Source organism: Lepidochelys kempii, chromosome 27 (genome assembly GCF_965140265.1).
Source record: "Lepidochelys kempii isolate rLepKem1 chromosome 27, rLepKem1.hap2, whole genome shotgun sequence".
Lineage (NCBI taxonomy): Eukaryota > Metazoa > Chordata > Testudines > Cheloniidae > Lepidochelys > Lepidochelys kempii.
The window spans coordinates 13,071,994-13,096,213 of NC_133282.1; the positions used below are offsets into that span (position 1 = coordinate 13,071,994).

Genomic DNA, 24,220 nt, shown 5'->3' on the forward strand with positions numbered 1-24,220 from the left:
TTGTGAAAATACATGGGTGGGAGCTGTAAGCCTGCACCCAGTCAGAAAGCACTGCCCGGGCTGCAAGTCAGCCAAAAGGGTCTGGAGGAGAGAGTGAGAGGGTGGGAGCAGGTCGGTTTAAATCAGGACTTCCTCCGCAATGGGGTTTCCTGACCCGATGCTGATTTGGGGGGAAGCTGTGAAAGGAGAGAGACGCTCCACCTTGCAGTGGCAAAGACAGGCTCCAGAACTACAGATCATTAGCTCCGATGCAGCATTTTTCATGCGCAGAACCCCCTCACAGATAGGGAAACTCAAGTAGCGGAGGCTGTGGGGGAGGGGGTTTTCCCCAAGTCCACACACAGCAGGATAGTGGCAGAACTAGGAAGGTCACCTAAGTCCCAGCCCTACCTACAAGACTATGCTGCCCACTCTATCCATCAGGTGATGCTCCCTAATTGACCACAGCTCTTCATCTGCTTATGCTCAGAAGCACAGGGGAGGGCGGAGGAGTATTAGCCCTTTGATCCCTTTACAAGCGATGAGCTAGGTCCCAGGCTACAATGTAACATGCCACTAGGCTATCAGCGCCCAAGGAATCTAATCAATAAATGAGACCAGGTGGTCGGCTGGTGAGCTGTAGCCCCCCTCCCATTCAGATAGAATCATAGAATATCAGGGTTGGAAGGGACCTCAGGAGGTCATCTAGTCCAACCCCCTCCTCAAAGCAGGACCAATCCCCAATTAAATCATCCCAGCCAGGGCTTTGTCAAGCCTGACCTTAAAAACTTCTAAGGAAGGAGATTCTACCACCTCCCTAGGTAACGCATTCCAGTGTTTCACCACCCTCCTAGTGAAAAAGTTTTTCCTAGTATCCAACCTAAACCTCCCCCACTGCAACTTGAGACCATTACTCCTTGTCCTGTCCTTTTCTACCACTGAGAATAGTCTAGAACCATCCTCTCTGGAACCACCTCTCAGGTAGTTGAAAGCAGCTATCAAATCCCCCCTCATTCTTCTCTTCTGCAGACTAAACAATCCCAGTTCCCTCAGCCTCTCCTCATAAATCATGTGTTCCAGACCCCTAATCATTTTTGTTGCCCTTCGTTGGACTCTTTCCAATTTACCACATCCTTCTTGTAGTGTGGGGCCCAAAACTGGACAGAGTACTCCAGATGAGGCCTCACCAATGTCGAATAGAGGGGGACGATCACGTCCCTTGATCTGCTCGCTATGCCCCTCCTTATACATTCCAAAATGCCATTGGCCTTCTTGGCAACAAGGGCACACTGCTGACTCATATCCAGCTTCTCATCCACTGTCACCCCTAGGTCCTTTTCTGCAGAACTGCTGCCTAGCCATTCGGTCCCTAGTCTGTAGCGGTGCATTGGGTTCTTCCGTCCTAAATGCAGGACACTACACTTATCCTTATTGAACCTCATCAGATTTCTTTTGGCCCAATCCTCCAATTTGTCTAGGTCCCTCTGTATCCTATCCCTGCCCTCCAGCGTATCTACCACTCCTCCCAGTTTAGTATCATCTGCAAATTTGCTGAGTGCGCAATCCGCACCATCCTCCAGATCATTTATGAAGATATTGAACAAAACCGGCCCGAGGACCGACCCTTGGGGCACTCCACTTGACACCGGCTGCCAACTAGACATGGAGCCATTGATCACTACCTGTTGAGCCCGACAATCTAGCCAACTTTCTACCCACCTTATAGTGCATTCATCCAGCCCATACTTCTTTAACTTGCTGACAAGAATACTGTGGGAGACCGTGTCAAAAGCTTTGCTAAAGCCAAGATAGCTTGCCCCACCCCACTGCTGCAACCAAATGAAGCGGGGAGAGTGACGGGGGGACAAGATACCTTTCTCCAAGTAGCTGTCTGGCGCCCACGCAGGTTCCTCTGTACCCAGGGGGGGAGGAGGAGGAGGAGGAGGGGCAAAATCTTCAAAGTCTGTCAAGCTTGGCAGGGGCGGAGGGGGGAGCTCCAGGAAGTCGGCATCTGCAGAAAAATCCCCAGAGAATCACGAGGGGGATGAAGTCCTAATCGCAAAACAGAGGTCAAGCGTTGCCAGCCGTGGTTGTTTTTATCCCAAGTGTCCTGGTACTCGGTGGCTGTCTGGAAGCCCCGCCACCTGGCATCATCTTAACCGGGACACACAGCTTTCATTTTTAAAAAATGGTGATTCGTGGCGGTGGAGAACAGCTTGACAGCAGGGCCGCTTCAGCCTCCAACGCCAGAAATCAGAAGGAACCCAAATGGGATTCTTTTTAAGCTTATCAATTTGTGGGAGCCTGATTCATGATTTAGAAAAAAGCATAACACGTGGGGCTGACCACTGTGCGACTGGAGCAAACAGATCAGTTAGGGAAGCCTCCTCCAGTGAATATCTGTTTTTCTGCCATAGAATAACTTCACTGGGAGTGCAACTGACCCCTATACAGAGAGCCAGCACATGGGCTAGGTGCTGCATAGGTCCCACTTAAGCCTCCTCTGTTAAGTGGTGAATGCACCTGATACAGCAATTTCACCCTGTAAGTGGAGATTTGCTGAGGTCCTAGGGGCAACAGCTGAGCCCAGAGATTTGGACAAAATTTTTGTCCAACAAGTAATGGTATTTTTTTTCCAAACCAAAAAACTTTGAGTTTGTTTTGTTTTTTTGTTTTTGGGGGGGGGGAGTGTTCAAATAAAATAAAACAAAACAAAAAAAGAATTTTCAGTCTTTCCACCCTTTTTGTTACTGAATACAATCAAATAAGTGATATCTAGGTTGATTTTATTCTATTTTCTCCCACTTCTTTTTTTTCTTCATTATTTTGCCACTCAACTTTTACAGAACTTCCTCAGCTGGGGGAAGGTTATTGCATGGCCAAAGGAAAAATGAAACTCAAACTCTGCCACTTTTATGTGGAAAAGCTGGGGCTATTTCGAAAAGTTACGGAGCGCAGTTTCGGGGGTTCATTTGCCACTTGTGCCATGCTGTCACTTTCAAAAACAGCCCCAACTTTGGAAAAGGTTACAGAGTCACAATGATGATAAAACCTAGAGCTCACTCATTTCATTGCACGCAGTGGCCAAAAGAGGTGGGCATGGGGAAACCGTTATGTTCTGACAATTCACAATTTTTCAGACACTTTTGTGGAAAAAAATTTAACCGAAAAACCAGCTTTGAAGCAAAATGGAAGCAACTTCCACATTTCATCTTTTTCCCCAAAAAATTGTTTTCTATCTTCTTTCAACCAGTTCTGCCTGTAACAACCCAGTGCTATGCTTGGGGACTGATGGTGCAAAGTTCCCAGCACGGCTCAGCATAGGGATACCACGCTAGTTGCTAGCTGATTGAGGATAAGCTGTGTCAAATACAAGCCCCACCTGGCATGGCGAATGGTGGCGGGACATCTGGGAGCGGCATCTCAAAACCAATGGGTGAAGGTTCGGGCATGTCTACAGGAGGCAGAGGGGGAGGAGGAGGCATTGTGTCTATGTCCAATGGAAGAGGCAGTGAGGGCGGCATAGGTTGTGCGATAGGCACCTTGGCATTGATGTTGCCAACTGCTCCACTGGAACTGTTGTGGGTATAAATGAGAGAGTGACAGAATCATATGTAATCATACTCAAGGAGTGAATGCCAGCAGTTGGCAAACTATGGCCCACGGGCCGCATCCAGCCCATCAGATGTTTTAATCTGGCCCTCAAGCTCCAGCTGGGGAGCAGGAGCTTACCCCGCTCCACGTTTGCCGTGTCTCCGTGTGGCTCCCAGAAGCAGCAGCAGCATGTCCCTGCTCTAGCGCCTATGTGTAGGGGCAGCTGGGGGCTCCGCATGCTGCCGCTGTCCCAAGCGCCGCCCCCGCAGCTCCCATTGGCCGGGAACCACGGCCAATGGGAGCTGCGGAGGCGGCACCTGCCAATGGGGCAGTGTGCAGAGTCGCCTGGCCAGCGCCACACCTCCACGTATGAGCTGGAAGGGGGGATGTGCCACCGCTTCCGGGAGCTGTTTGAGGTAAGTGCTGCCTGGAGCCTGGACCCCTGACCTCCTCCTGCGCCCCAGGGGCTGATCCCCCTCCCACCCTCTGAACCCCTCGGTCCCAGCCCAGAGCACCCTCCTGCACCCCAAACCCCTCATCCCCAGCCCCACCCCACAGCCCACACCCCCAGCCAGAGCCCTTCCCCCCTCCCTCTCACCGCAACCCCCTGCCCCAGCCCGGAGCCCCCTCCTGCACCCTGAACTCCTCATTTCTGGCCCCACCCTAGAGCCCACACCCCCAGCCGGAGCCCTCACGCAAGCTACCTGAGGGATGTTAAAGATGATGTGGAGGACGCTGCTGACAGTTTGCCTTCCGGAACCACAGGCAGTTGAATGGGCTCTGGGATACGAGGGTTTTTCCTGCAGTCAGGACAGACACAGAATACACCATCAGATCCCCAGTGCATCTTGGGGAAGAAACTCATTCCCCTTTCTCCGCTGAATGCGAGACTTTTTTATTCTGAATTTGGCCTGAAAGTATCAATGCCAGAGCTGTGGTGATTCAGTGTTAGATTGTCATGATGGTATAAAGAGAATCAATGTGAGGCAGTGGGCAGATTACTAGACTGGGACCCAGGAGACCTAGGTCCTATTCCCAGCTCTAGCACTGACCTGCTGGGTGACCTTGGGCAAGTCACTTCCCCCCTCTGTTTTCCCCTCGCACTTTTTGCCTGTCTAGTCTACTGGGGCAGGGACTGTGTCTCGCTATGTGCTTGTACAGCCCCAAGCACAAAGGGGTCCCGTGCTGCCCGTAACAGAAACAGTAATAGCAAATGGCCTTTTGCATAGAGCAGGGCTCCGCACAACCAGACAGCCAATGAAAAAAACAAACCGGCTTCCCAGAGATGAAAATCTTCACCTTAGATTAAAACTACTCCGTGCGCTTTCAGCCTGACAAATTGAGGCCCTTTGTTCGCCTTAGCCCAGGTCCCGCAAAGGCAGGGGCAAAACCACCTTTCCCCTCCCCTGGACTCCACCTGTGTGCCTCACCCTGACACCCACGCCCTGCGGACACCAGGAAACTGGATGATGACCGTTTTCTGCAACAAGCACCAACTTCATGGCATTGATAGGGCTCTGGAGGGCCCGAGAAGGGAGGTCAGTCTCCAGGCCCATTCAATATGCTGGGTCGCTTAAAGGCAGTGGGCTACATTCATGAAGAATCCTCAGTGCCGTGGGAACTTTCCCTGCAGAAACGTAGGTGCCGAGCAATGCTGGTCACTTACAGAGTATGGGGGCAGTTGGGCAGGGGTTTGTGAATCCCTGATTCTGGGATTTAGGTGCCTGAAGTGGCAGGTAGGTGCCTAAGACCTTTCGTGAATGTAGCCCAGCATGTCCCTTATCAACAGTTCTTCCCCCAAATGCTACAGCTGCACTAATGACACTACAGGGCACAGCTGGAGGAAGATTTTCCAATGTTTGGAAATACTGATTTGGCAAAAATCAGAATGTTGCTCTGGGGACCTTCTGCTGTTGTCTGCATTTCCAAGAGAAAATTATTGAAACCTTTTTGTTTTGATGCAGTTGAAACGTTTCATCTTGTATCTGATAATGTATGTTATAGTTACTCTGTAATCTCCTACACAAAACGTTTTGATAAGGTCTAAATGGAATTTTTCCCTAAATGAAATATTCTGGAATATCATCTCGCAAAAGAGTCCAAGGTTTCTACTTTATCATCCCAATGCAGAATGAAAGTAAATTTTGAAATCTCAGCATTTTCCCTGGAACACAAATACAAACAATACCACTTTCATTTTTGACCAGCTCTGCTGCAAGGCTTGTGGCTATGTCTGGACTAGTATTATTTTGGTCATGATCTAGTCAGGGCACATTTATAAACGGCCTACAAATGCTTACAAAGGGTTCATAAATTATTTGTGGATGCCATAAGCATGTTACTGACATGAGTAGAATCTGTTATAGATGGCATATGCAGACCAGTAGGTGTTACAGAGGGTGATAAGCCATGGCTAAAAGCAACCTCCTGACCTAATGGACCCTACAACAAACGATCAACCATTTAGTAACGCATCTATCAATTTTTAATTAACCCTTTCTAGACCATTTATAAATGGAACCTTACTGTGAAAAGCATGACCATTAATTGCATAAGGGGCAGTCTCAGGCAGATGTCAGACTTTCGGAAGCTAATCTGAAAGGTTTATTTTCCAGTGGGGAGGGGAGAAACTTGCCACCTCTTTATCAGGCTTGTGTCTCTTTTAGGACAGGATGGCGGGCGGAAAGTAGGGCAGTGGGACTGCCAGGCATCAAGTGCAAGAGAGTGATGCCATCTCACCCCAGGGTGCCCGTAGACTGTCCAGATGATGTCTTGGATCCTTTCCAAGTCAAGGTTCCCGTTCGTGACAACTGTGTGCTCTGGTCCTACAGCCAGGGAAGAAGAGAGAAAGAATCAGTGGCTGCCAAGAGAGAACAAACCCTGAGAAGCTTGTTTACAAAGACTCACCAATCCGGGGGGGTTTCCAACAGAGAGGTACAGCTGTATGTGGCCAAGATCATTCTGATTCTTAAGCCTTGTTGAAACGAGGGCTATTTGCACTGGATACCAATGCAAACCCATAATGCAGACACACTGCACGGGCGCAAAACATGGAGATTTTTCCAGTGCAACTAGCCCAGGTAATTTACCAGTTGCAGTGGTACAACTGTGGCAGTGCAAAAAACCCTCCAGTGCTGCCAGGGCCCTGAGAGAGAAACAAATTAATTTGTGCCAGGACGCTTGCAACAGTCTCCACTTCTAGATTACACAGACAACAAGGCCTTGCTGATGTAAGATGGATCTGAATGAATTCTCCCCTGACAGCTAGCTGGGAGGGGGAAAGACTTCAGAAGCAAACTGTATTTACATGAACACACCCACTCTGCTTAGATATCCAGCAGATAAAGCGGTGTTGCTCAAAGTGATCAACTCTGGCTGGTGTTGGGATACAAATCACTTTAGTACTGAATGCAGGGGTAGTGAAATGCTGTTACCAATGTTGTTGTCATTACTGTATGAATAAAGGGGAGCAGAACTGTGCTTAACCTGTCCAAAATGAGGGGGTCCACCCTCAGCTGAAAGCACCTTGTTAAGCCAGGGGCTCGAATGCCAGCGCCCTGTGAAAGAAAGAGAGGTGGGGACAGGTGTCTCAGCCAGGAGGTGTGGCCTCTCTCTAAGGGTCCTCCGTCTGGTTTAACCTGTTCCTCTCCACTGTTCAATGACAGAGCTAAACAGGCTTCATTAGGAACCTCTTTGTTATGTTAAAGTGCTCAAATGAGAGCTGAAATCACCTGACATGGGGCAATGTTTCCGCCCAGCCTGCAAAGAGCTGAAAATTACTAAGAGACTGACCTGCAGTAGTCACAGCAGAAGAGGCAGGTGGCAGCAGAAGGTGGCTGACAGTCAATGAGTGGGCTAGTGAGGCAGTGAGCAGAATGAGCAGCTGGGGAGGCAACATGCAGCTGGTGAGGAACCACAGCTGGCGGGGCAGCCAGGCGGCAAGGAGCTGCATCTGGCAGGGTGGCCAGCCAGAGCAAGTGCAAGCAAGGTGCCTTCTTCCCCAGGTGGGAGGTGAACTCACACAGATGCATCTCTAAACCCTGGGCCCCCTCTGACCGGGACAACCACTGTGAGTGGGGTATGGTGAGGGAGCAGTGAGGGGCACAGAAAAGGAACTGTTGGTTGTAGAACTCAAGAACATGAGGCGGAAGCTCTGCCCCACACACTCTGGGGTGGGTGTCCTGCTCATAGTTTTATGATTATGAATCCTGCTTGTGGCATTCTCCCTGATTAATGTCGGATGACTTCCCTCCTTTCATTAAACGTTTCTTTTCTACCCTCAGACTCTGTGCTTGCGAGTGGGGAAATATTGCCTCCAAGAGGTGCCAAGAGTGGTGTATAATTTTCCCAGGTCACTGGGTGGGGGCTCAAGCCAGTTCTGTGTTGTATTGTTGAAAAGGAACCCCTAGCTATTGAACCTGGCCATGCTTGCTGCCAGCTCCACCTGGCAGCAGGGTTACACTAATAATAATAATGCTTTGTATTTCCTGTATCTTTCATCAGAGGAATATCGTCAGACGTCACCAATGTGGTGCTCTGCTCTGTCCAATGTTGATAACAGTCGGCTGAGTGGGTGTGTTCCCTTTATGTGCTGGCCTGGCTCTGCGCAGATAGCTGGAACAGCAGACCCCAAGAGAAACCCCAATGACCACAGATGCCGATAAGTTACAAAGGCACCCATCCAGGTTTATTGCCAAACGAAACACAGTCTCTAGCTCCCCGGATCAGCTGTCTACAGTTCTGCTAGTACATATGTGCTCCCTGACAATGGACTGGCTCAGTCAGTGGCGGGATTTACCACTGCCCCCCAGGCCAGACAAAGACAACCCCTCAGAGGTCCATTTTTATACACAGATACAAACAAGTTACACCTCACTCCTGACGTATTGAGCTACGACCCCTCTACATGTCCAGGTGCCGCCTATTACCTTGTACATGTTGGTTCAAGCAAAACAACTCTATCCATCATATTATCCTTTTAACCCTGTCTTTAGGATGGGTCAGCATGTTCCTGTTAGCTGAGGGGGAATGTGCTTGTGCTGGAGTGTGCTGGTACCATCCTGGCACGTGTTTACACCACTTGTGCCCACTACCTTTTAGGTATGTGTGTTTTTGCAGCATCAGCCCTCTTCATGCCAGATTCTGTGAGCAGGGCCTGCTTCTTGCTCACAGCTTAACTTTGTTTTATATCAGCAAAGTCTTGCCCGTTACTTTAGCTCAGGCCTTAGGCCTCACACCAGGCCTCTGAAAAAAGGACTACAAAGCGTTTTACAAACTTTCATGAATTCTCCAACCATCCCATGCCACCTTCTGAGGGGCAAGAGTAAAGTGCTTGGCCAAGGCCACAAAATAAGCCATGGCAAAGCCAGTGCTTAGGCTGGGTTAAACCTTTATGGAGCTAGTGGGTGTAACCACCGCCCTTCATTTAAGATAGTATTAAGAAACGGTTAAGCTCCTTTATAGCAGCCCCCACTCCAAACATGCAAGTCTGCCCTGGAAATAGAACTATGTGAGCAGAGGGCTTTGCTGGTGATCTTTTGGGATAAGGGGGTGTGTATGTGAGAGAGAGATGAGACAAGGCAAGAAAGCACACAGAAGCAGACAGAGCTACACACAGAGCCTGGACAAGTACAGTGGGGAGCTGGCTAAAAGAGGCTTGGGGCTGTAATCAAAGAAACTATCTCCAGTTGTTTGGTTCCTGCAGTGTTCATGGAATCAGGACTTTGTAACTACACAAGATTGCATCAAAGGGCCCCTGACTCCAGCTGGAACAGCCTACAAGACCCCAATTTGTGGCTAGCTGCTTGGGTCAGAAGGGGTGGCACTGGAAATGGGTTCCAGGAGTCATGATTTCCAGCTCTCTCTCATAGCCAGCGTGCTATGCTCTCAGCCAGAGCTGGGAATGGAATCCAAGACTCCTGAGGTCCTGCTCTAGCTAGCAGACTATACTCCCTTGCCCAGGACCCCAGAATTCCCGCTCCCTGACCTAACCAATAGACCCTACTCCCTCCCAGAGTTTGACATAGGAGTCCTGTCTCACAGGGCTCCCGCTACACCACACCACCCAAGGAATCCAGAGTCTCCTGCCATGGCTACACAGGTGTAAAGTAAGTTAGACGGACAACTACAGCGTCTTTCAAGTGCAAATGCTCTCCTCCTTTAACTGTCACAACCTGCAATCTTGTTTCTTCGGAGCAGCAGCCCTGGCAGCCCCAGTAATAGGATGAAGTCTTTTTTCCCCTGTTACCAACAGGCAAAACATCCTAAAATATTAATACGCATTTCAGAATTGCCACTCTCCTCACTATGCATCACTGCATGTTCTTTTGTACCCTGCCAGCACCGAGTGCTAGATCAAAACGAAACAGGACATGCTGTCAATCCACTGAGGAGGTTACACAGCTGCAGCTGCTAGGAGACACACGGTGAAAGAGACAAGGCCAGCAAGCCAATGCACCACTGGTGAGAAGGCTCTCAGGAAAGACGCCCCCTCAAAATGGTGAGCATTGGCACACGGTGCATCACTCCCTTTGCCAGGCACTTTTCCAGAGGAACAGAGCCCAAACTTTGTAACATTGGGCTGATAGTGTCCTACACCTTGTTACACATGAACGCAAAAGGCCGGGTTTCCCCTGGGGTAACTCCACTAAGCCAGTGGAGCAGCAGCAGGGGCAAATCTGGCCTCTTGATCTGTTCAGACTCTTGTTCACTTTCTCGGGACAGTCCTGCTGAGCAAGGCACTAGGGTATTTCTGAACCTGCCGCCCCGTATTAGTGCGTGACTCCTCTTATAAAGTGTCATGCCTGCCGGAGTGCAGCGAATGAGTTTATCTGAAAGGCTCAGGAGGAAGATGTAAGAGTGGAAAGATTTTCCTGTCACTTGGCCTGAGGTCTAGAATAAAACAAGCAGGCCAGACAGCTTGTCCCAAAGCTAGGATTGGATGGCTCAAGCAGTTGGGATACAGAGCCAGTGACCTCCGAGTTGGAATTAAGCCCACGTTCTAGTGAGCAACCAAAAGGTCTTAGCAACCAAGAGCTGTTCAGGGCCCAGTCTGCTCTGTTTCAGCCCAGCTCCCGGTGGACAAGCATCCATGCGATCAGCAGAAAGTGGCTCTCTCAGCAGAGAGCCAAATTAACAGGATCAAGAGGCATGAGCTGAGGACAAGGTGGAAGAAGGTTGGGCCACCATATTGACAAGATTGGGTACATGGCTACACATCTTTCTGTGGCTAGCCAGGCTGTAAAGCCACACAGCCAGCATCTGTCACCAGTGCCACATTCACCTGCCCTTTAAAATATTGAAAGGGAAAAATAATACAAACTGGACAAGCCCAAACCCTAAGAAAAAGCTCTTACTCCGGTAAATGCAGCATTTTACTAGGGGCCAGGAGCCAAGAGAACATTAACCCACAGGCTACCAGAATTAGCAAGAAAGAAATGGATCAGAACCATTAAGCAGCTGATCTAAAGTCAATGGGTGGGGGAGGGTCTTTCCATTGACTTCAATGGCTTTTGGATCGGGCCTTAAGGAACAGACTGTCACATGAATTCATGCGCAGCCAGTACATGCTGATGCTTTGACAAGATGGCCATTGGCATCGCATGGGGAGCTGAGCACATCGGAAGATCTGGCCTTTATTTAGCTCCCTTGACAGAAGCGAAGCTCATTGGGAAAAAGTCTGACATCTGCCATGCACAAAATAGCACCGAGAAGGTCCTTCAGACCAATGGGGCTGATCACTTACCCACAGGGAGCAGCAGAAAGCATGCAAGAGCTGGGTGGAGGAAGCAGCCCTTAGAGCTGTGGCGAGCACGCTGCTGAGAAAGCGGAGGCGATCGTGGGAAAAGAGAGCCCGAGCAGACAACTTCCCGCGTCTGCATTAAGCTAGCTGTGGCAGTTTCGATCTCGGGTGGTTACGGTCGTCTCAGATCGCTGGGCACCTAGCTGATGAAACCCTCCTGCATGGGGACTTTTTTTTTTTCTTTTGGTTTCTTAAAGGTGGCTCACAAAAGGAGAAAATAATAGGGCTTGTTGTGGTACTTTTGCTGCGTTCAGAAGAGATACCAGAAGGGATTCAGACATCTTCTCCTCTGAAGAACTCGCTGGGCAGCTGGAGAACTGGGAGGATTATAACACTACAGATACCAAGGGAGTAACATCAGAGTCCCCGAGAGAAGAAAGGATTTTTAGTCGGTGTCTCAGAACAACAACAACAAAGTGCATAATGGCTATTGAATTGTAAACCTGGGGGAGCAAAGCTCCATGGTAACGGCTCAGCATCTCGCCCCCCGACTCCATTCAGGGATGAGAAAGTGACATGCACGCATCTCTGAGGCATCCAAGAAGTTCTCCATCAAAAACAGGGAAGGCAAAAAAAATAAAATAAGCAGCAGCAAAAAGACACCCTCGCAGATCATTTTACTACGTCATATAAAAAGGCGGGGAAACGGCACAAATCCATTTTCTTTTTCTTTGGCAAATGATCTTTACCAACAGAGTCTGAGCAACACATGCCTGGGAGACAGAAATGCAGCACCCAGAGAGATGAAGAGGTTGGGTTGCCCAGTGGTTAGGGCAAATAACACCAGCACCACTCTGGCTCCAGCTCCTGCCAAGGCTTCCATCTCTCATCAAGCTCTGCTCTTTTTCCTTTCAAAGAGGAAGAGGAGGGCTGGGCTGTGGTTCACCAGAGGACTCTAGCTGTCCACAAAGGAAACGCTTAGAGACGCTGTGTCTGTCTGCCTGTCTCTGCATGAGACATCAGAACTCCTGGTGTGTCTCACATACACCCACGCAACCCCACCAAACTCACGAAGGTTGCCCAAGTCATGAGAGCAAGATTTGGACTCTAGTGTTTTCTACAGCAATTTTCTTGTGACTCTGGATTGTAATGCCTGGTTAAAATCCCTTCCATCCCTTTTATTGGAACTCTGGAACGGCTGACTTAGAGGCAGACATCACAAGATCCATCCCAGGTTTTATACAAGACCCTACTGCACATTGGGATTGGACGCTTTGAGATTGGGATTGTTGCGTCATCTGGATCAGCAGCAATGTTGGCTGCATTCAGGGAGGTGTGTGGGCTACTGGCTAGAGCAGGGCTCTGGGAGAATTCTGGATTCTGTTCCCACTTCTGCCACTGACTCACTTTGCGGCCCCAGGCAACTCACTTCACCTCGCTATGCCTCAGGTCTTCCACCTGTTGTGGTGGGATAATAATTCCCTACCTTGCAGGAGTGTTTGAAGGGTTAATTAATGTCTGTAAAACATGGTGGAGCCTCTTTGATCAAAGGGGAAAGTTACATACTCTTCACCATAACACTTCAACTAGCAGAAGAAGGTCTAACATGACCCAAGGGCTGGAAGCTGAAGCTAGACAAATTAAGACTGGAAATGAGGCACACATTTTTAACTGTAAAAAGAAAAGGAGTACTTGTGGCACGAAAGCTTATGCTCAAATAAATTGGTTAGTCTCTAAGGTGCCACAAGTACTCCTTTTCTTTTTGCGAATACAGACTAACATGGCTGTTACTCTGAAACCATTTTTAACTGTGAGAGTTATTAAACCACTGGATGAATTTACCAAGGGTCATGGTGGATTCTCCATCCCTGGCAATTTTTAAATCAAGATTAGATGTTTTTCTACAAGAAAATCCTCCAGGAATGATTTTGGAGCAGTTCTCTGACCTGTGCTATACAGGACGTCAGACTAGATGAAACCATGAAGAGTGAATAAAGAAGAATTCAGTGAAGCTGAGAGCTCTTTACCTTAGACTAATAGGCCAAGACTTTCAGAGGCGATGCGTGATTCAGAGTGCCTGACTTGCCAGATGTTGAGGATGGCTGATTTTCCCAGAGCAGGTGCTCAGCACTTTCTAAACCTGGCCTTTTCAGATGTGTCAAGTTGGCCTCCCAAAGAAAAATTGGAGGACCTCAAACAAAATTAATACTTTCAAACCGATGACCATACTTTTCTACGGCCGGGTGAGATTATTGTGATCATCTAGCAGCCTGACCTGCATAACACAGGCCACAGAATCTCACCCAGGGAGTCCTCCAGTGGATTTAGTCTTCCCTGCTACGTAAGCAACGCCATCATAGAATCATAGAATATCAGAGTTGGAAGGGACCCCAGGAGGTCATCTAGTCCAACCCCCTGCTCGAAGCAGGACCAATTCCCAGTTAAATCATCCCAGCCAGGGCTTTGTCAAGCCTGACCTTAAAAACCTCTAAGGAAGGAGATTCTACCACCTCCCTAGGTAACGCATTCCAGTGTTTCACCACCCTCTTAGTGAAAAAGTTTTTCCTAATATCCAATCTAAACCTCCCCCACTGCAACTTTAGACCATTACTCCTTGTTCTGTCATCTGCTACCATTGAGAACAGTCTAGAGCCATCCTCTTTGGAACCCCCTTTCAGGTAGTTGAAAGCAGCTATCAAATCGCCCCTCATTCTTCTCTTCTGCAGGCTAAACAATCCCAGCTCCCTCAGCCTCTCCTCATAACTCATGTGTTCCAGTCCCCTAATAATTTTTGTTGCCCTTCGCTGGACTCTCTCCAATTTATCCACATCCTTCTTGAAGTGTGGGGCCCAAAACTGGACACAGTACTCCAGATGAGGCCTCACCAATGTCGAATAGAGGGGAACGATCACGTCCCTCAATCTGCTCGCTATGCCCCTACTTATACATCCCAAAATGCCATTGGCCTTCTTGGCAACAAGGGCACACTGCTGACTCATATCCAGCTTCTCGTCCACTGTCACCCCTAGGTCCTTTTCCGCAGAACTGCTGCCTAGCCATTCGGTCCCTAGTCTATCAATCCCAATAACTCCCAACTGAACTAGAGCCTCTCTCATTACGGAGCCTGAGTGTGGTCACTTCAAGCTCCCTGTGACCTGGGATCCATCCGGATGGATTTCACCTGAGGGGTTTATTCTGACCTTTATCCCATGACCAACATCATCCAGGGTGCTAAAGTTGAGGGGTTTCCTGTAGTAAGCTTCCAGGGGTTCCTGATATGTTGGATAGATGATTTTCTGGTAGTGGGGGGGCCTCTTGCAGACTGTCAGCGTTCCAATCTCTCGACGAGCCACTTTCTCCTTGTGCACGTCTACCATCTGCAGAGAGAGACAATCGCCATCGGTCACCTTCCCCGCCAGGGCCTTTCCTCTTGGAGGAACCTCAAACCCCCATAGTTATTCCACTAAGAGGCATGAGTTTCTGAAATTCGTGGGGCTCCAAAAGCACTCTTCCCCCTAAATGAGAGGCTCTTGTGTGGAGACCACAAGCCTGGGAGCCAGGACTCCTGGGTCCTCTTCCCAGCTCTGCAATGGTCCTTAAGTCCCAACGCCTCTCAGTGCCTCAGTTTCTCCATCTATAAAGTTGGGGGTGGAGGGGGCAGGGAAGGGTTGCTGCCTCCCGGGGAGGAGTGGTGAAACTTAATGAGGGCTTGCTCCTGAACTCCATGGTGCAGTTCCCACACTTTAATGCTGCAGGATCAGGCATGTGGGGGCAGATGCTCAGCTGAGGTAAATGGACACAGTTCCACTGACCTCAATGGAGCTACACCAATTTACACCTGCTGATGATCTGGCCCTTCACGTTCAGAAAGTCCTTTGAGAGCCTCACTAAAAACAAGCAAAGGCCCCAGCTCTTCGCAGCATTTAATCCATTCCTCTGCAGTTTCCTGAGCAGGTTTCCCCCCAACCCCCTAATTATTTTTCTCCAGCTAACAGGAAAGTTACCAGGCAACTTTCATGCACAGGAAAAGGGCTGGCTGTCACTGAACGCTCCATACACATCCGTAGACTCCAAAAGGATAAGGATGGGGGTGGGGGAGCAGTCAGATACACACGGTCTTGCTGGGCAGAGAGTCAAACCCTTCAGTCAGCTATGGGGCCGTCTTTCCTGTGCAGTAAGGGACAGAGCCCACACGAAGTTAGCAGCTCGCTATTCTGTGTGTCAAAATGAACAGGGCTCCTGGGGCCCATTCCTGCAGGGCTTTCCCGCTTGTGGGGCAAAGAGGTCTTCGTGCCGTTTGCCTGCATTGCAGGGTGTGCACATGAGCTCGAAAACTGCCATCGCTTAAGTACCAGTGCAGGATTCTCAGGAGATGCAGAGCACCCACGACTCCATTCAAACTCAGTGGGAGCTGCAAGTGGTCAGCCCCTGTGAAAATCAGGCCCCACTGTCTCCCCAAAGGGATCTGGGGCACTTTGAAGGATCACCAATTATTCTTCGTGCTATGACAGCACCTAAGTGGCTTGATCAGGGATGACAGCCTCACTGTGCTTGGCCCAGATACACCGAGGACGGCTGTAGCTCCGCCAATAGCAATGACTGCAGGCTGTAAGTGCGGAGCGGGGCATGTACAGTAGAAATCCCTCACATGCGGGTATCAAACCCGACTTGAGCCAACAGCAGGATTTGAGCCCCAGACCTTCAGCACTGAAAACACGAGCCTCTACCACACGAGCTAAAGGAGCACTTTCATCAGCTGCTAATATAAACCTCTTACGTGGACCAACCCCTAGCCCAGCGTCAAAGATCCACACATTTAGCGTGGCCTACCTGTGTGCAGCACAGAAGTCACAGACGGCGGGTGAGGAGTCGGAGGCTATGTCTACGCTGCAATCAGAGGGGCGATTGCAGCACATGTAGACACACCGGAGCCTGCGGTGATCTAGCTGACTCACATAACAAGTGAAGCTGCGGCAGCATGGGCATACACTCAAGCGGTTAGCCCGTGTGGCTACGGCTTCTTTGCTGTTGTTATTCACCATCTAGATCAAAGCTAGCTCGGGGAGGTCTACATGTGCTGTAGTCCCACCGCTGACTGCAGTGTAGACATACCCAGGGTGAACCACCCCCATTGTCTCTAGGCATTTCCCACCCACCTGCGCAATGCAGCAGACGTTGGCTTCCACCTGGTGGAGTTCAGTTGCATGCAGGTCCAACATTTGGAGGACGTTGCTGGCTAGGTTGCTGATCTGGTACGCGACGCTAGCCAAGGACTGTGCACTGTAAGCCATGGTCTCCTCCAGGGCTTTCCTCTTGTCTGTTGCCTGGAACAGAAAACAAAAATGTTTGGGAGTCACCCTGGCCAGACTCTGACACCATTGTGATGGCACAGTATAAGAACCCAACCGAACGGGAGAGCCAGGAGACTGGCGTGGTCTCAGGGTCCACAGGCTTCTCTGACATTCTACCACTATAATCTTTAAGATGTTTTGTACTGGAGAGGCTCAGGGACTCGGGACTTGGATACCAGCCCTTTGATATTTAAGCCAACAGTTCTGGTGTCTCAAGAGGAGATCAAACAGGCCAGTTTTCGTTTACATGGGATGAAGAGCTGGTGTAAGGTGCAGGAGTGGACCACTCTGAAGACTACTTGCCCTGGGGATAAACACAGCCTGGGTAGTGTCAGTGCAGACTCCTTCTCCTCCCTGTACTATCCCCAGCTGACATGTCTAGATGCTGCTCTGGAGAAACTGCCCTCTATCTCCATGGGCCATTTGTTCCTGGCTTCTCTTCTAAGACAGCCAACCAGAGGGCCAAATGTGACATGGACACTTGGACCTAGGAACTAATCTACGACCACCAACTCCATTCACACAGCCTGCCAATCAGCCTTCAGCTGTCAGTGGTGTAACAGACTGGCTACTGTCTATGTGAACCACTGCCCTCTGCTGGATGGATCAGAACTGCTCAGCTGTATGTGCCATAAGCCCTCTACTGTCATAGAACATAAGAATGGCCATACTGGGTCAGACCAAAGGTCCATCTAGCCTAGTATCCTGTCTTCCGACAGTGGCCAATGCCAGGTGCCCCAGAGGGAATGAACAGGTAATTATCAAGTGATCCATTCCCTGTTGCTCATTCCCAGCTTCTGGCAAACAGAGGCTAGGGACAGCATCCCTGCCCATCCTGGCTAATAGCCATTGATGGACCTATCCTCCATGAATTTATCTAGTTCTTTTTTGGACCCTGTTATACTCTTGGACTTCACAACATCCTCTGGCAAAGAGTTCCACTGTTTGACTGTGCATTGTGTGAAGAAATACTTCCTTTTGTTTGTTTTAAACCTGCTGCCTATTAATTTTATTTGGTGACCCCTAGTTCTTGTGCTATGAGGAGTAAATAACACTTCCTTATTTACTTTCTCCACACCAGTCATAATTTTATAGACCTCAATCATATCCCCCCTTCGTCATCTCTTTTTCAAGCTGAAAAGTCCGAGTCTTATTACTCTCTCCTCATATGGAAGACGTTCCATACCCCTAATAATTTTTGTTGCCCTTTTCTGAACCTTTTCCAATTCCAATACATCTTTTTTGAGAGGAGGCGACCACAACTGGAAGCAGTATTCAAGATGTGGGCGTACCATGAGTTTATATAGAGGCAATATGGTATTTTCTGTCTTATTATCGATCCCTTTCTTAATGATTCCCAACATTCTGTTTGCTTCTTTGACTGCCACTGCACCTTGAATGGATGTTTTCAGAGAACGATCCACAATGACTCCAAGATTTCTTTCTTGAGTGGTAACTGCTAATTTAGACCCCATCATTTTATATGTATAATTGGTATTATGTTTACCAATGTGCATTACTTTGCACATGGAAATTCCCCTTTAGTTCAAAGGTTAAATGCCTGCTTGTTTTGGAGCAGGAAAATCCCATGTTCTATCCCAGCATCACTTTGAAGTTCTGAGAGGCCAGAGTTTGAGACAACAATGAACTCCTAAACAGCCTTGGATTTGTTACAATGATTTTCAATCAGGGCCAGAGGCAGAGTTGAAAGGTCCCATAGCCCAGCCCCAGCTCACTAGCGTGATTCCTTTTACAAGGAGCAAACCGGGTGGTGTCCCTGCTCAATTAGACCCCGAGGAGGATAGTTCATAGCTGGCAAGGGGTGGGGCTCTCAGGAAGCGGAACCAACTGACTCTGCGAAGAGACAGCGTCTTTTAATTGGCATTGGGCTTAATTTTAAGATGTTTCCTTCTGCTTTCCAAATGCATCAAACTTCCTTCAGCTGCGTCAACAGAACAAGAGCAGGTCACTGACACCCATTACTCAGGGACACTTGTGTCTGCCTGAAACTACACTATTACTCCAGCCCCACCCTGGCCTTGACAGGAGGATAAAGGCAGCTGTTAATCCCCGTTTGCCGGTATTGTATCCATATTGGTCCCAGGATATTAGAGAGACAAGGCGGGTGAGGGAATATCTTGTATGGCACCAACGTCTGGTGGTGAAAGAGACAAGCTTTCGAGCTACACACACCTTCCCAGGCCTGAAGAAGAGCTCTGTGTAGCCCGACAGCTTGTCTCTTTCATCACCAGAAGTTGGTGCCATAAAAGATATTCCCTTGCTTGCCTCGTCTTGCTGTTACTCTGGACAAGGATGCCAGGGTGTTCTCACTTGGGAAGGGGAAACAAAACAGCTAGGCTACGTCTACACTTCCGCCTACGTCGGCAAAACTTATGTTGCATAGGGGTGTGAATATTTCACCGACATAAATGTTTGTGTACATGGTGCTATGTCAGTGGGAGAGCTTCTCCCGCTGACATAGCTACCGCCGCTTGTGGAGGTGGTTTTTTTATGCCGATGGGAGAGCTCTCTGTACTGGTACAGCTGTGACTCTGTACCGATAGACATGGCCCTAGAATCCTGCACCCCGAGCCCAGGACATGCTGGAAATGGATCTTCTGTTCTAGATGACCTGGGTGGAAACAAATGAAGGCTTGATGCAAAGGGCTCTGCAGTCAATGGTGAGTCTCCCATTGACTTTAATGGGCTTTGGATCAGGCTGTAAAACCCCCATGTTCTGCGGGAACTGAAGGGAACAACCCAAGAGTCTTAGGTAGGCTACAGCACTGTTTGCCTGTTGCTGTGTCACTGCAAGCTGTCCTCTTCTCAAGCTAAGCAGGGTCAGGTAAGCTTAGTTCTTAGACGCAATCCTCTCGGGAACCCCTCAGCAGTGCTAGCCATTTGGTAGATAACGTTTTCTGAGTCAGTGTGTGGTCATGGTGTTAGCACACCTCCGGGGCTGGGGGTGCTGATTTTCACAGGAGAAATAAAACCAAGCGGCTGGCCATCTGTAGTCACTCAAGATCCACTTCAGCCATTGCCGTTTTCACAACAGTGCAAGTGCTACCCTTGGTGTCCTGCCCAAATTCCAGCTCGAACAATTACATTCTGTGTATTGAAATTCCACCTCTATTTTCAACTGGACACATTGTGATTCTTCTCTTTGTGCCCTGAATGGTTGTGTGGTGCCATCTGTGTTCCACCCCAGAAGTGGCTGCATTTCAGAGTGACTAGTTTAATCCCTCAAACCAAGAGTTTGTACAGCCCTTTAGAATCCACATGGACCAAAGATGGTTAAGACACACTGGACTTTGACTCCGCACACCAGGATTAAAATCTTCCTTCTGCCAGAGACCCTCTGTACCTCAGTTTCCTACCTATAAAATCAGGATAATGCTCCCCTTGTTTATTTGGATTGTAACTGCTTTGTTAGAGCACCCCTCAACGAGAGCCCTGATCTCAGCTGAGGCTGCTAGGTGCTACCACAATGCAAAGGAAACAAGAATAGATACCAAGATCGTTCTCCACTCCCATCTGGAGAAGGGAAGGAGGTGGGTTTTAATTCCCAGGTTGAACATGGAAGGGAACAACGCTGCAATTTCTTCAATGAAGCAGTCGCAGAAGAAGACTGCTGCTCACCCAGGAGCTATCACTGAAGCATTGTGGCAGTGACTAAGCCAGAAACTGCAAAGCCAAGGCTGCCGCTTGCGGCTCTTGGGGGTTCTGCTATTTCACAGGTGCATGAGCTGAGCACAGAGTTTCAGCTTTTACCTCTGTGTTTCCTGACACATGATTCTTGGTGTCACCACGCGGAACAATCCCCCTCCCACTGAATCTCCACCCCCTCCTGCCCCAGTTGTATGTGAATAATTGGTCACTCTTCCCCTTTAAAAACCTATCTAGAAATTAACAAAGGGAAAACCTTATTAGGGTGGATCCAGTCTTTATCGCCATATAGTACAGTGCTTATACTTACAGATCATCAGGATGGGTTGTCATTAAGACTGGATGTGGAGACAGAAGATCCAGGTTCACTCCCCAGCTCTGCCACCCACAGACCCTGTGACCTTGGGCACATCACTTCACCTGCCTGTACCTTAGCTCCCCATCAGTAAATGGGGGTAACACTTTCTGCTTAGCTAAGCTCATTGAGCTCTAAAGAGGAAAAGTGCTATATAAGAGCTACATATTATTATTGTGCTAGGCACTCTGCAAACACACAGGGCTTGTCTTCACTATGGAAAAAGGTTTGTCCTTCACTCAAGTTAGCTAGTGCAAGGTAGAAGCCTAGTGACGAGAAGGCAGATGCTACGTCTCACAGACATTTGCAGGTCAAGTTGAAGACCAGGCTCCCCTGGGGTCGGATTTGAGTTAAGAACATACCTTTCCCCCCCTATGCCCCACCACAGTGAAGACATGGTCTCTCTGCACCTCGGAGCTTACAATCTAAGGACACAAAAGACACCAAGGCACAGCAGATGGAGTGGTTTCTCTAAGATGACAGAGACCAGAATCCAGGTCTTCCAAGTCCTGGTCTCTCCAAAGGTAAGATGATTTTCTTTCCTTCTTTTTTTACTCTGCACAGACAGCAATGTCTGATCCTTTGCATAAGAGTCTCTGAAGTTTTCATGCCCCTAACAGCATGCCCAAGATCTTTGCACCTGCAGCCTCATGATTCTGCCCCTCTTTGGCACATGCCCAATCAAATTAGGGGAAGCCCACCACATGCCCAGCACACATTCTCCCCAGCCCCTGAAGACCTGCTGCAGTACCATAGAGATCGGCATGGTGTGTGGGGGCAGACAGCATGCACCTACCTGCATGTAGTTGTTCTCACAGTAGTCAGCCACTTTGTGAAGTTTGCTGTAATTCTCCCTCAGGACTTGCCTGGCAGAGGGGATTTCATGCTGCTGAAGTTTCTGCAGTTCAGACATGCTGCTGCTTTGCTCTGTTCCCACTTCCTTCTCTGAGAGAGCTGCTGTCCTAGCCTGGGGTTTTGAACCTTGCAGCTCTCAGACACGCTGGTGCAGTCATTGGCTGGGGAGGAGCTCAGTCACACTTCAACTGCCTTCAGCAGCAGTGACCCTTTTCCTTCGCATTTCACATAGAGAATGGAGGACCTCAGTCATATGCCTCAGATTCACTATGCACTGGTCACTTGCCCAGTCATCTTGGGGGTTAATTCAAAGACACCCGACTTCCAGCCCCTAACACTCTGTTAACCACCCTTGGTTCCTTGCATCCCAGCCCCTGAGCTGGAGGCTGACTGATACAACGAGAAACCAAGGTGATCGGAATAACTCAGGAAACTTAGGATTTGCCAGGAGAGGAAACTATTATTTTAGCTCTGGGTCTGTTTACTGATTGCTACAAATGGGTTCCCACGTTCTGTAGGACAGAGGGGTTGCAACATGCACTGGGCTGCAGCAAGGAGGAAGCTGGTGTCAAACCATTGATCTGATCCTCTTGGGGAATGGGTGGATGGAAAAGGAGCAACGGAGGCAGGGATATGGAGACAGCCACCAGACATGCTCATGGGAAGCTCTGGGGACCAGGCGAGAGAAAAGCAGCAGCGATAAAGGATGTGAGTCATGTTCCCGCTGGCAGAAAAGTAAGTCGGCGATGGAAAAAGAAGCATTTCCAAGAAGAATCCAGCAGCTAGGAAGCTAAACTATCAGGCAACAGCAGGTTCCTTAGGCGTCGACTTGTGTCCCACTCCTGTCATCTGCTTGAGGCATTTGTTCCTGTGTTCACAGCCGAACCTAGATGCCATGCTCAGTTTTCTCTACGGCTGCAGCTCCTCCGTAGCACATCTAGGGGGTCAAATCCTGGCCCTACTGAAACCAACGAGTAGGGAAACCTTAGAGACAAATACAATAAAGCAATGGGGTTCCTCATATTCAGGGGGACCAAGGTTTCCAGCAGAGACAGGCCTGAACCAACCCCTCGAAACAGCTCTGAACTCGGGCAGATCAAAACCCAACATCTGGCTCAGATATTTGTGCCATGAGCTCAGTTCTGTTTTCCAGAGATCATGCAGGGCCTGGCATCACTCCACATGCTACATAGCAGTTGTTCCTTGACTTAGTCATAAACACAGCTTTAACCTGGTTATGGTCCAGTCTACACTATAAAGTGCAACAGTGGGGCTCTTCCATTCCAACCCCTCTGTGCTGCACTGCCACTTTATCTCCCCAGCTGGGGATTCTCCCAATGTGAGCAAGTCCCCATTGACAGCCAGTTTAGTCTGTTCCTACTCTTCTCCAGAGCACAGGGGATGCGACCACAGTGCTGCTGAGCTCAAGCTATTCTACAATTGGCAGATGGCCCTTTGGGGGCCGCAGCCAGTTGGTGCACTTTAGAGCAGCTCCTAGGCTGCTCTAATCACAGAATCATAGAAATGTTGGGCTGGAAGGGATCTCGAAAAGTCATCAAGTCCAGCTCCATGCATGGAGACTGGACCAAGTAAACCTAGACTAACCCTGACAGGTGTTTGTCCAACCTGTTCTTCAAAACCTCCAATGATGGGGATTCTACAACCTCCCTTGGAAGCCTATTCCAGAGCTTAACGATGCTTAGAGTTAGAAAGTTTTCGTTATATCTAACTTCAATCTCACTTGCTGAAAATTAAGCCCATTACTTCTTGTCCTTTCTTCAGTGGACATGAAGAACAATTGATCACTGTCCTCTTTATAACAGCCCTCAACATATCTGAAGGGCTTCATCGGGTTCCCCTGTCAATCTTTTTTTCTCAAGACTGAACATGGCCAGTTTGTTTAATCTTTCCTCACAGGTCAGGTTTTCCAAACCTTTTATCACTTGTGTTGCTCTCCTCTGAACTCTCTTCAGTTTGTCCATATCCTTCCTAGGGTGCGGTGTCCAGAACTGGACGCAGTACTCCAGCTGAGGCCTCACCAGTGCTGAGTAGAGCGAGACAATTACCTAACACATTTTACATACAACACCCCTGTTAATATGCCCCAGAATGATATTAGACTTTTTAACAACTGCAGCACATTGTTCACTCATATTCAGTTTGTGATTCATTATAACCTGCAGATCCTTTTCAGCAGGACCACCTAGCCAGTTATTCCCCATTTTATAGTTATCATTTGATTTTTTTCTTTCTTAAGTGAAATATTTGGCCTGTGTCTTCATTAAATTTCATCTTGTTGAATTCAGGCCAATTGTCCAATTTGTCAAGGTCATTTTGAATTCTAATCCTGTACTCCAAAGCCCTTGCGACCCCTCCTGGCTTGGTGTGATCCACACATTTTATACGCATACTCTCCACTCCATGATCCAAGTAATTAATGAACATATTGAACAGTACCAAACCTAGGACTGACCCCTGTGCCCCAAGATCCCACTATATAAGCCCTCCCAATTAGGTTGTTTTGGCATGATTTGTTCTTGACAAATCCATATTGGTTATTCCTTATAACTCTATTATCCTCTAGATGCTTACAAACTGATTGTTTAATAACTTGTTCTAGTATCTTTCCAGATATCAAAGTTAGACTGGTCTATAATTCCCTGGGTCCTATTTGTTCCC

At 48.8% G+C, this 24,220-nt stretch overlaps 1 protein-coding gene across 6 annotated transcripts in view; it reads right to left on the reverse strand.

Moving 5' to 3' along the window:
• ABI3 (ABI family member 3) overlaps positions 1 to 24,220 on the reverse strand; it is a 46,530-nt gene that overhangs the window by 7,426 nt on the left and 14,884 nt on the right. For 2 of the 6 annotated variants that reach the window (XM_073325870.1, XM_073325868.1), the window contains exons 3-10: positions 23,475 to 23,585; positions 21,483 to 22,499; positions 16,471 to 16,638; positions 14,515 to 14,691; positions 6,313 to 6,398; positions 4,278 to 4,373; positions 3,362 to 3,555; positions 1,853 to 1,990 (exon numbers count right to left, since the gene is read on the reverse strand). In XM_073325870.1, coding sequence (XP_073181971.1) covers positions 1,853 to 1,990; positions 3,362 to 3,555; positions 4,278 to 4,373; positions 6,313 to 6,398; positions 14,515 to 14,691; positions 16,471 to 16,638; positions 21,483 to 21,599 — 976 coding nt within the window. In that variant the 5' untranslated portion in view covers positions 21,600 to 22,499; positions 23,475 to 23,585. Of the gene's footprint in view, positions 1 to 1,852; positions 1,991 to 3,361; positions 3,556 to 4,277; positions 4,374 to 6,312; positions 6,399 to 14,514; positions 14,692 to 16,470; positions 16,639 to 21,482; positions 22,503 to 23,474; positions 23,603 to 24,220 lie in introns of those variants that run through there. The other 4 variants (XM_073325872.1, XM_073325873.1, XM_073325869.1 and 1 more) reach the window with 3 other exon arrangements.